This window comes from Canis lupus, chromosome 3 (assembly GCF_048164855.1).
Source record: "Canis lupus baileyi chromosome 3, mCanLup2.hap1, whole genome shotgun sequence".
Classification (NCBI taxonomy): domain Eukaryota; kingdom Metazoa; phylum Chordata; class Mammalia; order Carnivora; family Canidae; genus Canis; species Canis lupus.
This window is the reverse complement of record NC_132840.1, coordinates 72,475,051-72,487,948: the sequence shown is the minus strand read 5'-3', so window position 1 is coordinate 72,487,948 and position 12,898 is coordinate 72,475,051. Positions and strand designations below refer to the sequence as shown.

Below are 12,898 nucleotides of genomic sequence, written 5' to 3'. Positions count from 1 at the left end.
GGGAAGAGAATAGTATAAGGAACTCTGTTGTACTCATCACACAGTTTTGACAGTTATCAACGTTTTGCTTGTTTTTGTTTCGTCCTTTCTCTGAACCTTTTTTGGTTAAAAGTATTTTAAAGCCAATTTGAAAAATCATAATTTCATTCATAAATATTTAATATTTTCTTTTATATATAAGAACTTAAAGAAACTTAACCATAATACCTATCTCAAGGTCACTTAATCCTGTCTTTTTTGGTGTTACTGTTAAGCCTATCCAATAAATTCTCAATTTCAGGTGTTTTGCCATTTTAGAACATACGATTATACATATATATACATATATATGTATATATTTAAAGATTTATTTATTAGGAGAACATAGAGGGGTGGGGCAGGGGGAGTGGGAAAGAGTCTAAAGTTGACTTTGTACAGAGCATGGAGCCTGACACAGGGCTCAGTCCCAAGCCCCTGACTGAGATCATACCTGAGCCAAAACCAAGAGTCAGACCCTTAACCAGCTGCACCACCCAGGCACCCCTAGATTATATATACTTTAGATTCTGGTTCTCCGTTGACATATTCTACCTTTTGGCCCTTTGTACATCTTTTCCTGTGTTTTCTTTAACATATTAATTGTAGTCATTTTGAAGTCCTTGCTTGCTAGCTTCAATATTAGAGTCATTTTTGGTTCTGCTTCTGTTGACTTTAATCTCTTGATTATCATCACTTTTCCTGCCTTTTCCCATGTTTAGTAATTTGTTGTTTGCTAGATATTAAGGGTGACATGTTGTAGAGACTCTGGATTATGTTATCTTCTGTAATGTTGAGTTTGTTGTGGCAGGAAGTTAAATTACAGACGGATCAGCTTGATCATGTTGAGGGTTGGTTTTAGGCTTTGTTAGGGTGATTTTAGGAATTTTACCCTTATTCCTATGGAACAGCTCTTACTCCTCAGGTGTCATCTTCTGGGGTCTCAACTGAGGGCCTAGAGTAGTCACGGAGGTCTCTCCTTATGAGCTGAATTTGAACTCCAACATCTCCTGAATGCTGTGTAACATCTAAAAATTTCTCTTTAGCTTTCATTCTCCCATCAATTTATTTTCTGCTAGACTTCCCAGAGTCTTGTTTTTGCACATGGGAGTTGACCAGGACTGTGAGTGGAATTTCTGTGTAATTGTTGGTGTTCTTCCTCTGCTGCCTTGCCACCCAAATTCTAGCTGCCTTATTAGCTTCAAACTCTGATCTCATTCCTCTACCCTCATCTACTTCTCTGCTTGGGCTCTGTCTCCCTAGGTTGTGCTTTGGGGTAAATAGAGGGCTCACCTCTTATACTTTCTTTCTCTGAAGAATAATAGTCTTTTGCTGTATGTATATATGCAAACAGTCCAACTTTTTTTTTTTAGGATTCTATTTATTTATTTGGGGGGGCGGGGAGGGAGATTGAGAGCACAAGCAGGGGGAGCAGGAAAGGGAGAAGCAGGTTCCCCGAAGAACAGGGAGCCTGATGCAAGACTCGATCCGAGGACCCCGAGATCATGACCTGAGCCAAAGACAGGTGTTTAACCAACTGAGCCATCCAAGTGCCCCAAAAGTCCCAACTTTTATACGTGGTTAAAGTGCAAGAGTAAATGAATAGCAGCTACTCTTCCATAATCAAAACTAAAGCTTACAATACCATTTTTACACCCAACAAAATTAACAGCATTTTCTTACTAATAAGCGGGCATGTTTAGCTTTCTCCATTTTGTCTCCTAACAGCTTTTTATAGTTTGCTCAATCCATGTTGCATTAAAGTCCATATATCCATTAAGTTGATAACTGTCTCAAATTTTGAGACAAATTTGTTACAAATTAGTAACAACCATAACCCTCTCCTGCAGACACACACTTATTTTCTATGCCATTTATTTGTTGAAGAAACTAGATCATCCTGTAAGATTTCCCACATTATAGATTCAGATCCTTCTTGTGTCATTCAGCATGTTCCCCTAGCTCACTAAGTTTTGTAAAGTGGTTTAGTTAAACAGGCCAGTGTGGGGGAAATGGGGGCAAGAATACATTGTCTTCCTATTGCATCATCTCATGAGTTGTGTAATGTCTAGTTTCCCCACTTGTAGTGATGTATAAAGTTTTATAAAGTTCTTATAAAGTTTCCCATCAGCCTTTGACCCAGTGTCTTAGCCATAGTCACTCTTCTTATTTAGTTGCTTAGACACATATTCCATTAAAAATTGCAATATGGTGATTTTCTAATTCTTTCATTCTTTCTGCATTTGTTAGCTCTGATTCTTTTGTAATGAATGTTGCTGTAAACTGTTTAGAAACTATAATAAAGGCAAAATAAGTGCTTAATTCTTTTCCTTTATGTTAAATTTCAGAATGATGAATTCTGCTTCTCACTCTCCTCCTGCTCCTTCCCCCTGCTCATTCTCTCTCTCACTCTCAAAAATAAATAAATAAAATCTTTAAAAAAAGAATGGTATTGTAAACTTTAGTTTTGATTATGAAAGAGTAGCTGATACTCAATTTACTCTCCTACTTTAACCACCTATAAAAGTTGACTCTTTGTAGACATTGAAAATACTGGTGACCAAAAAAGTTGATTTTTATTTGTAATATTATTACGAGTTTATGAGTTTTAATATATTTGATGTGTTTCAGTCCCTTGAGTTGTTATCCTTTGGATGTTCAAATTATTCCACTGAGCCAGCAGGAGCCTCTTGAAGTTGACTCCTGTGTCCTTTTGACATGATCCCAGTAATCTTTGATAGCTTCCTTGCTTTTAGGTAATATATTCCAGGCTTACCCTGAACATTTCTTGTATCAGACCTAGAATCAGACATGTCTTCTAGGAGCTGTGGTTCTTTCAAGTGGAAAATAGCATGTAGAGACCAGAAACTGTGCCCTCGGGATGCTTATTACTGTCATTGTTTGGAGGCCTTTTCAGGGCACAGAGGTGGGAAATATGTATTTTTTATATAGAGAGGAAAGTAAAACAGGAGCTTGTCATAACATTCCAATTGAATTTAAGATTTTAGCATTTTAAACTTCTTGAATATTATGTATTTATGTCATATTTCTCTTATGCTGAAAATTGTGGTTCCAAATGACTTTAGTATAATTACGTATTTGATCAAAGAGAATAAGGGCAAAATTGATTCAAAGCAATTCCAGTATTATTACAAATACTGAGGAAACTCGTTCTTTTTGTCCCATTAATGCAGAATACTGTGTCACTTTAAAAAAGTATTCTCTGAATGGTTATGGCCTAGCTTAACTTACAGCTAGGTTCATTTTTTTCCAGTTTGATTTTAGTTTTTAGAAATTACTTTTTCTTCCGTTTGATTCAGTTGTGAATTGTTTGAGTTACTTAAGACATTACATGTTTCCAAGGTTAAAGCTATAAAACAAGGTACGTTCAGGAAAGTCTCGCTTCCACCCCCTTTTTTTATCCCCCTATAAGTAACCATTTTTAGAAAATTTTCACCTAACATTACTTCTTTTAGAAAATCTAAACAAATGTACCCATGTGTACCCATGTGCACATTAGTATTTTCTCTCCATTCTTGCAAACCAAAGCATGCTGTATTTTCCTACACCTTGCAGAGATTCATAGATAGAAACCCATTGTGAGCCAAGAAATCCTAGTCTACAAGAGAAGACAGACATGTTAAGACATAATTGTAATACAGTTGTTCACTGATATTATAGAAATATGTAGAATAAATGCCATTAGACACAAATTATGAAGCATTTTCTTCTAGGGTAGGTGAGTGGGTTAGGAAAAGCTTCAGATAAATGTTCTTTGAGCTGGTTTTTAAAGAATGAGCTTGATATGAAGCCTGTGGATTATCCTAGGAATCAGGGATAGCGTCTGTATCACAAAATTAGCCAACCCGTGTTTGCTGGTATATGGGTGTAGCATGTAAAACATTTGCACTACATAAGAAGTGTCTGAATAACATTCTTGAAAGGCCTTTTGGAATATATGGGATTCTGTTTCACAGGCTGCCTGGGCTTGATGCTTAGTCCAGAGGTATTTTTTTAAGAAGCTATAAGAAAATAAATCCTCTGTTATACATTAATGTGAAAGGACTTCATATCAGAAGAATAGCCTATTTTTGTTATAAAGATTTAACATAAAATAGTACTTAGTTTACAAACTTTGTTTAGTGGAATAATGAAGAGTAAAGAAATATGTTTTTATAAAAGGTATATAGTCTTTTCTCTGGTTGATATTCCTTGAGTTAACCCGTAAGTATGAAGCATTGATCATACATAGAGCATTCTTTTGTATGTAGTAAGGAGGCATAGGAAACAATGGAAATAGTTCTAGTTTAAAACTTTAAGAACTAAGGCGTATCTTGTGACTATGTTTCACAAAGAAATTGTGTTTCCTCAAGACTTTTAAGGAAAAAATTTAACTTACTTGGGATAGAAGAAAATATGGTGTGCTTTTTGTTTTTGTATCTGCAGGAATACTCAGTACCAAGAAACTCCAAGTCATTCCATATCATGATTGCAATGGTCATTGCACAAACATACATGTGAGAAAATGACATAGGACTGTACTCATGTTGTACCCATGTCAAAGTCTGGGTTTTGATATTATTCTAGAATTATGTAAGATTTGCCCATTGAGGGAGAGCGGATGGAGGGTACATGGGCTCTGTCCGTACTCTCTTTGCAACTTCTTGTGAATTAGTAATTACTTCAAAATATAAAGTTTTTAAAAAGTTATTGCTCTGGTTGTTTTGAGAGTGGATCATAGGCCTCCAAGGACAGAATCGAGGGTATTAGGAGCATTCCGATGAGATATCACAGTGCTCCAGAAGGGAAATAATGGCTGTTGGACTAGTTTGCTGACATGAAGGTGGGTTGGAGATGGGGTGAGGGCTCATTGAATGCTGGGTATGTTTTGAAGATAGAGCTAATAAAATCTGCTGATGGGTTGGATATGGGTGTGGGAGAAAGAGAATGGGGTGACAACAAGGGTTTTGGCCTGGAAGCATGAAGAAAAAAAGATACCGAGGAGAAACAGCAACAAGAAAAGAAGGCTGATGTGAGGTAGTTGGATTCTTGGCAAGGAAAACAAAGTAACGAACCTCCTTCCTCCAGCCCCTCCTTCCTCCAGCAGGGTGGTAGCTTGGGGCCTGCATGGGTTAGGGACAGGATGACACTGAAGTGAGTGCACTCTTGTTAACCTGCTCCCAGGCAGCTGAGTTCTCTTGGCCTCGCCCTGGCTCTTTTGGAAAGAAGCATTTGTTTAATAAACAGGAAGTCGTTTCCATGGGTGTAGAGAGAAGAAATGATAGAAGTGAGTGGCAAAGCACAGAACTGCCAGCTGTGGTTAGCTTGGAATTGGCAGAAGTCTTCTCAGGTAGCCACCTAAGCTTAGCACACAGGCTGCTTCCCCGCCACCCCGTTCTGGACTGGGCTATTTCTTTATCAAAAGAAATGAAAAATTTCTGCCCTGTTGGTTGACCTGCTGTCAGAGCATATTCATTTTCAGCTAGTGTTTTGGATCAGTTGGAGTCATAGACTCAGCAGACAAATGGAGACACTGTCTGTTTATAGTGGAAGAGTGACTTATTTTAAGAAGTGTTGGCTCCCCACCACCATCCCATTAGTGGCGTGCCTCTGACACTCCAGTGAGGCTGGTCGAAGGAAGTTAAGACCGCCTTATGTGTATTTTCGCTCTTTGAAAGGTTCGACTCTAAAATGTACCACAAGATATTTCTTCCTGAGTCAGATTAGGACAAAATTACAAGTAGGGAATTCTGAAGCAAACTTTATATATTTACTTGCTCTTCATACTTTTACACTTTGGAATTCATTCCCTCCATTTCTAAGAATTCTCTTCTCGAGCTATATGCATCCCCCCACCACCACTGTGTCACTAGCTTAGCTTCTTCCTACTTCATGAGGAAGAGCAGTTAAAAAAAGATGAAAGAAGTCCCTTGCAAAGTGATTTATGGCAACTGGAAAGTCAGAAAGTCATCTTCAACTTCTTCCTTTGGATAGAAACTTGACACAGGAGACTTGTATTCTCCCTTTAGCAGAGAGTCACCTCATCCTTGTCTTGTCTGAAATGGTTGGAATGAAGCTGTGATAGAGAGGAACTTAACATTTGCCCCAGAGATAGAGGGACAGCTAAATAGATAAAGAGTGCATCATTGAAGAGAGAAAGGGGTTGGGGCTGGTACAACAGATGAGTAACTGGAGAGGATCTGGGCTCGGAGGCTGGGGCCCAGGAACTGGGATCCTGGCTGCTGTGTGAGAAGTTCAAGACTAAGGGTACAAGGTGGTATGGCCCTCAGGATTTAGGAGAACTAGCTCACTGAGCTGCCTGGAAGAAGCAAGACAATTCCTCAGGGTGCCTTTCCACTGAGGTTTATCCAGACAAGATTTAGAATGTATCTTACTCTGAATTCTGAGTGGTTCTGGAACCAGTTTGTTTCATCTGTCTTCTGAAATTACCCCAGTATTTATTCAAATGCTGTGACTTTTTGTTAGGTCCAGGCCAGGCTACTGCTCTGAGTTTCTTTGCTGGAAGTTAAACATCGCATTTGAGCTTGCAAAGTTTTTGCTGCCTGCCTATGGGGCACACGTGAACATAAAGCAGCCATTTGTCCTCGGGCAGCTGAAAGGCGGTTTCAGCAGGGACTGGAAACCACTGCAGGCTGCTGGCTTCCTGGCACACCCACTAGCCCCCATAGGTTTGCTCTGAAAGCAAACTAACAGGGATGGGAGGTAGCGGCGGCGGCAATCAGATGGGCAGAAATAAAAGCAGAGGCCAAAAAGTCTGAATGACAGGGAGCCATTAAGGTGGTCCTGTACTGTACTTCTCCAAAGCCGAGAAAATGTAAACGTCAAACACAGTAACTAGGAAAAAAGATCTGATGCTAGCAGCCAGCACTTGAAAAAAGTGATTTGTATATCTTTATATTCATAACTATAGGGATACTATAGGTGTCTCTGGGAAAATACTATATAGCTTAAACTCTTACCCAGGATGCTTTCACAAATACCTTTTAATTAGATCCATGTAACAGTGACATTTGATATATATCATAATTACCTTCAAGCACTATTGAATCCTGAAGAACCTTAGGATCTATTAGCTAAATATTTGAATATTCTCTGTTTAGATACTGAGTGGACCTTTTTAAAAATACTTTTTAAATGCCCTTGAAAGTTAAAGTTATATCGTATAGGATAACTCCCAATCATTGTACAAGTTTATTTGCAAATATGCTATCCTTTCTTTGGCCATTGCGTGGAACAGGGTTTCTTTCTGCTTAGCAGTTCAAGAGGTGGGGATATTGGCAGTATAAATGATTTGTCCAAGGACAACCAGTGTGTCATTGTGGAGATAAAACAGGACTAGGCTGCATTCCACTAGCTCCTGGCCCGTGTAACAATTTTGAGAACTTTGCAATCATTTTAGGAAAACAAAGTACTTAGAAAATATAGTTGTTTTTTTTAAATAAAAGAAAATCACTTATTTTGGAAATCACAAAATTAATCATTCTGTTGTATTTAAGAAGCTCTTTGATGTGTTCTGGTAATTAGTATTTACTGCCAGACGAATGTCTCTTGGGCATTTTAATTAATGGGTGGCTTGGCCAAATGAGCTTCTGATGGTAAACCTTCATAAGGGTTTATTTTTATGTTTCTCAAGAATAGCTGTCTCTTCAAAGCCCTTTAATTAGACAAAGTTTAGCAGCTAAAACATATTATTAGAATAATTAGGCCTTGGGTTAAGAGGAATAGGGGGTCAAAGGAGCAGGTACTGTTAGAGAGGATGGAGTCTTAAAATAAAACCTAGCGTTGCATGTTTGATGGATGTCCACTTCTTTAACAGCTTATATTAAGTGACTCTCCCTAGTTAGGGACTTGGTGGTGTTTAAAGTTCATTTGACAGATCTCACCAGAAGCGTAAATACACCAGAGTGCGTGCTCGTTTATCACTACCTCTAAACTGTAGAAAGTGGTATTCTTGTCCTTTTAACTTCTAAATGAAGACTTCCCATTTTCTCTTTTTTTTTTTTCCTACTACACTGGTCATCTTGGCTGTAATAAAGGATAGCCTTTGAGGGAAATGCTTCAAGAAGCTGGGGTAGAAGCCACTGATAACACCAACAATTACAATAATTCTGTTGAAGGGTCTTTCTTAATAGTTTCAGTGATCTACAAGACGTTATTCTTAAAATTACTGTAGTATTTGATGCTAAAGTTTTATGCTCTTTGTGGTCAGAATGTAGTTTGAATTATTTGAAAATCTGCTGTGTAGATGGATTGTCATTTGGCTCCCCTTCTTTACACCTTACCCCCATTTCTTGTCCTAAGCCCTCAATCTTGGTGGTCAATACTAGTGCACATGTTTTATCTCAGACTTCCTCTTTGTGATGAAGAAAAGATACATGTGACTGGTCCTGTGGGTGCTCGCCATGGTGCCAGAACAGTTGGGTAGGATTATTGAGATGACTATTGATAAACAGTAATATGCTTATTTATATTGTCTGATTTTTCATGTTCCCACTATCTCAGGATGCTTGTGATGGCAAGTGTGTCCTTGTCCCGTCTAGATGAGTTAGGTTAAGGATAGTGCTAATGAGACCATTGGAAGTTTTCAGTAGGGCAAGTTGTATCACCAGTGTTTCTAATCCCATCAGTTGTTATGATCTGGATATGTTATCAATTAGATGAAGAACTCGGGTTTAGGATTCATTGGTTCAGTATAAACCTACTGGCAATGTTAGAAAAAAGTATTTAATTATATTGGTAATTGGTAATTAATGGGATTGGCTCTGGGTCAGTCAGTTCACTTTTTTTTTTCCAGTTCACTTTTAAATATTGAAGATAGCTTGATTTATAGTATCACAAAGTTCATCACATGGAAATCTTTTGCTATAGCTTAGTTAGTCCTATTACCAGTGAAATCATTTCATTGAAAGTGGTAGAGGGCAGCCCCGGTGGCGCAGCGGTTTAGCGCCGCCTGCAGCCTGGGGTGTGATCCTGGAGACTGAGGATCGAGTCCCACATCCGGCTTCCTGCATGGAGCCTGCTTCTCCCTCTGCCTGTGTCTCTGCCTCTCTCTTCACTCTCTCTGAATGAATAAATAAGTAAATCTTTAAAAAAGAAAAAAAAAAGAAAGTGGTAGAAACTTCTCTTTGTTTTCTATTGTTATCTACAAAAATAATAACAGTTTAAGAAATATTTGAAAAGCACATAAATGCAGATGGAAAGATAGAGGCATATCCTCTATGCATTCCAAGTGTAATCACCAAACAAATACATTTTTAGATTAAGCTGTAAAACTTTGTGAAAGCAGAAGAGAGATTAGCATAGATGGGCTCCTATATAAAGCCGTTTCTCCCTTAGCAGTGACTAACTTCTCTCCTCTCGTCCCCAAAATGATTGATTATTGTGACTCTGCTTTTTGACTCATGCTTTAGCACAGGAAATATTGCTGATTCTTATCTTCAAGGGTATGTTTGCTGTAATCTCTTACAATGGAGATAAGAGAGAGGAGGTGTTGAATGTGATGATTCTCAAAAAAAAAAACATCATAACCCTCAGAACTCTTTTTTCTTAGGGTAGAGGATATGCAGTCCTCTGCATACTCATGTATGCTGAAAACAGTCTGAGCACTGCTTGCTAATGGGCTTCTATAGATGCAGATCAGGGCCACAAGTTGCCATTTGCTTGTTTCACTTCTTCAACTGTTCATCTGGTGGCCCCCTTGCATCTCTCCTGGAGTCCACCTTTTGAAGTGATACCGGTGTGCAACATAACTGACTGTGCTCTTTTTCACCGCAGACCACCTGGTGGCCCATGGCAGAATGGCAGAGAAGGAGGCCCGTCGGAAGTTCAAACAGATTGTGGCAGCCGTCTATTTTTGTCACTGTCGGAACATTGTTCATCGTGATCTAAAAGCTGAAAATTTGCTTCTGGATGCCAATCTGAATATTAAAATAGCAGGTGAGAAGTACATCGAGGATCCCTCAAGGTTTTTGAACAAGGGATTGTCTATTCCCATCTATTCAGAAAGAAGTATTGTGAAAATAAGAGATTTGTTTGTGTGTGGCTTGAAGATTGATAAACCTTCAAAACACACTGATGTTATTTTTCATGTAATATTAGATGGAACTAGGCTGGGGAGAACAGAAGAAAGGGGTGATATTTAAAATTCTCTTATGTTGGTTGACAGTCTCTTTTAAATAATAACGAATAAAGTAGCATGAAGTGGAGACAACAACTGCGGAACCTGTGTAACCTGTCAGGCTTACTTGGGGAGGTTGATGTATGTCATCACTGAAGGCTGTAGTTTTGTGAGAATTCAGGAGGAGCAAATCTTGCATTGGTGTAAAGGCACTCGACCTCTTTGTTTCCTCAGATTTCACTGATGGTGCCTAAGAAGCACTTTTCACTGCCTCACTCTATTCCTCCTTCAGTTTCAATAAACTCTCAGCATTTGCCCAACCAATACAAGCTCACCACCTATTGATAGAAGCAAGTGACTGCAGTCCAGACAGAAAGTATACATCTGACAAGAACCCAGTTTTGTTTTCCTAGTTTTCAGTATTATATTGTGGGTCCCCCATGTAACATGCAAAAAGGGGAGGGGTCTCCTGTAGAAAACTGAAAGACAGCTAGGATATAGTTGCCTGGAAAGTCAAGATGAAAAGCATTTCTAAGGACTTTCCTCCTTAAAAGAGTGGGAGTTGAGGGTTCAGATTTATTTTATATGTTATATACAGGTCAGAGTTACCTACATGTAGTCTTTCAGGGTGGTAATCCTGCTGACTATTTTGTGTCGATAAGTTGAAATAAGTCTTTCCAGGCTCTCCTTTCACATCCTTGGAATGCCACTTAACTCTTTATTTATCTAAGTTCGGCTGATGGATGCACTGTTGTTCAGTACTTTTACAAAGTTGTAAGTTCTCTGCGTCCTGCATTTGCCCAGTATGTAGTAGACAGGAATTAGATGCTTTCTTTATCTTACATAAAATCACATTTTTCCTTTGTCTTTATGTCTGCTTTATATTCTCCAAAGTCCTCTAGATGCTAGCAGTTCCCACACAAGTGGGTAGTATGGAAAGACTGGTAATTTCAAATCCTCTTTTGTAATTTTTCATCCTAGCTTCATTTAAACTAATAGAAATAACATCTACTAAGCTTCACAATCCTTAAAAGTATAATAAAATGTTGCATTAATTTCCTATTTTCGCTGTAACAAAGTACCACAAACATAGTGGCTCAAAAATACAAATTTATTGTCTTACAGTTCTAAAGGTCAGAAATCTGAAATGAGTCTTTTTTTCTTTTTTCTAATGTAGTTAAATTTGTTATTTTAATCCCAGTATAGTTAACATACAATGTTATATTAGTTGCAGGTACACAATGTAGTGACTCAGCATTCCTGTACATTCCTCAGTGCTCATGATGAAAAATATGGAACACTTCACGAATTCACATGGCATCCTTGTCCAGAGGTCATGCTAGTCCTATCATTCCAATGTTAGTATGTGTGCTGCTGAGCAGGCACCTGAAATGAGCCTTATGGGGCTAAAATCAAGGTATTGGTAGGACTATTTCCACCTGGAGGCTCTGAAGAATCTATATCCTTGCTGGTTTCAACTTCTAGAAGCCACTGCACTCCTTGGTTCTGGTCCTTTCCACACAGTACTCTGCCTCATGCTCCCATCGTCACATCTCCCACTCCTAATCTGATCTTCCTGCTTTCCTCTTAGAAAGACCCTTGTGATTACATTGAGCCCTCTCGGATAACCCAGAATGATCTCCCCGTTGCCCAGTCACATCTGCAGAAGTCCCTTTTGCCATGTGGGTCACACTTCACAGGTTCCATGGAGTCACATGGATGTCTTCTGAGGGGCTTTTATACAGCCTGCCACAGATGTGATTGGAGGGTTCTTTGGATTACTGATTAGGACAGTGAGTTAAAAGAAGGTCCTCGTTTTCTTTTACCGTTGTGTTCTACCTTCATTGACCAAAGGCTAAAAATCTTTTTATGCTTCCCTGGTTCTTGATTTTGACTTTAGAACCATTTTGATTTAGTTACAAGAGATTAGTATGGCTCTTTGTCTTCATATTGAGAAACCAAGTGTAAAAGCAGGGGTCAGTGATAATTGAAATTAGAAACACCACTGACAAACACAGGGTAAGGAGATTTTTAAATGCTCTTCTTTGTTAATAGTAAACAAATCCATGTAGTCACAATAAGAGTCTCTACCTGCTGGTGTGTAATTACAGACTCGTAGGAATGCTGGCAGCCCACTGTGGGCTCTCTGCGTTAACACATATGGCGAGATTTTTAAGTTCATTAACCCAAAGTCTGCATTTTTATTGTTTGTTTTGCCAAGAATAAAATAAATGAGCTGCTCTAGTTTTGTGCCCTGCTATAAAATCTAACATTGTCTTTCCTTGTACATTATTTTTTTTCATGCTATAATTATCTTGTCATTCTCATTTTCTCCGCCGCCCCCACCCCCACCCCCCGCCACCACCATCACCCATGGTTTTGCTTTCCATGGTTTCAGTTACCCATGGTCAGCTGTGGTCCGGAAGCGGTGATCCTCCTTCTGACGTATGGTCAGAAAGTCAGTAGTAGCTAGCACTATGTCACAATGCCTACATCATTCCCCTCACTTCATCTCATCACATAGGCATTTTATCACCTCCCATCACCACAAGAAGAGGAAGGGTGAGTACAGTACAGTAAGATATTTTGAGAGTGAGTGACCACATGCACGTAACTTTCATCACAGTATATTATTATAATTGTTCCATTTTATTATTGTTGTTGTTAATCTCTTACTGTGCCTTATTCATATATTAAACTTTGTCATAGGTGTGTATGTATAGGTAAAAACAGAGTGCATATAGG

General features: G+C 38.7%; 1 protein-coding gene and 1 pseudogene across 11 annotated transcripts in view; one reads left to right on the top strand and one right to left on the bottom strand.

Moving 5' to 3' along the window:
* SIK3 (SIK family kinase 3) overlaps nt 1-12,898 on the top strand; it is a 241,726-nt gene that overhangs the window by 152,503 nt on the left and 76,325 nt on the right. For all 11 annotated transcript variants that reach the window (XM_072822143.1, XM_072822140.1, XM_072822149.1 and 8 more), the window contains exon 4: nt 9,811-9,972. In XM_072822143.1, coding sequence (XP_072678244.1) covers nt 9,811-9,972 — 162 coding nt within the window. The remainder of the gene's footprint in view (nt 1-9,810; nt 9,973-12,898) is intronic.
* LOC140631295 (U6 spliceosomal RNA) lies at nt 11,440-11,539 on the bottom strand (annotated as a pseudogene).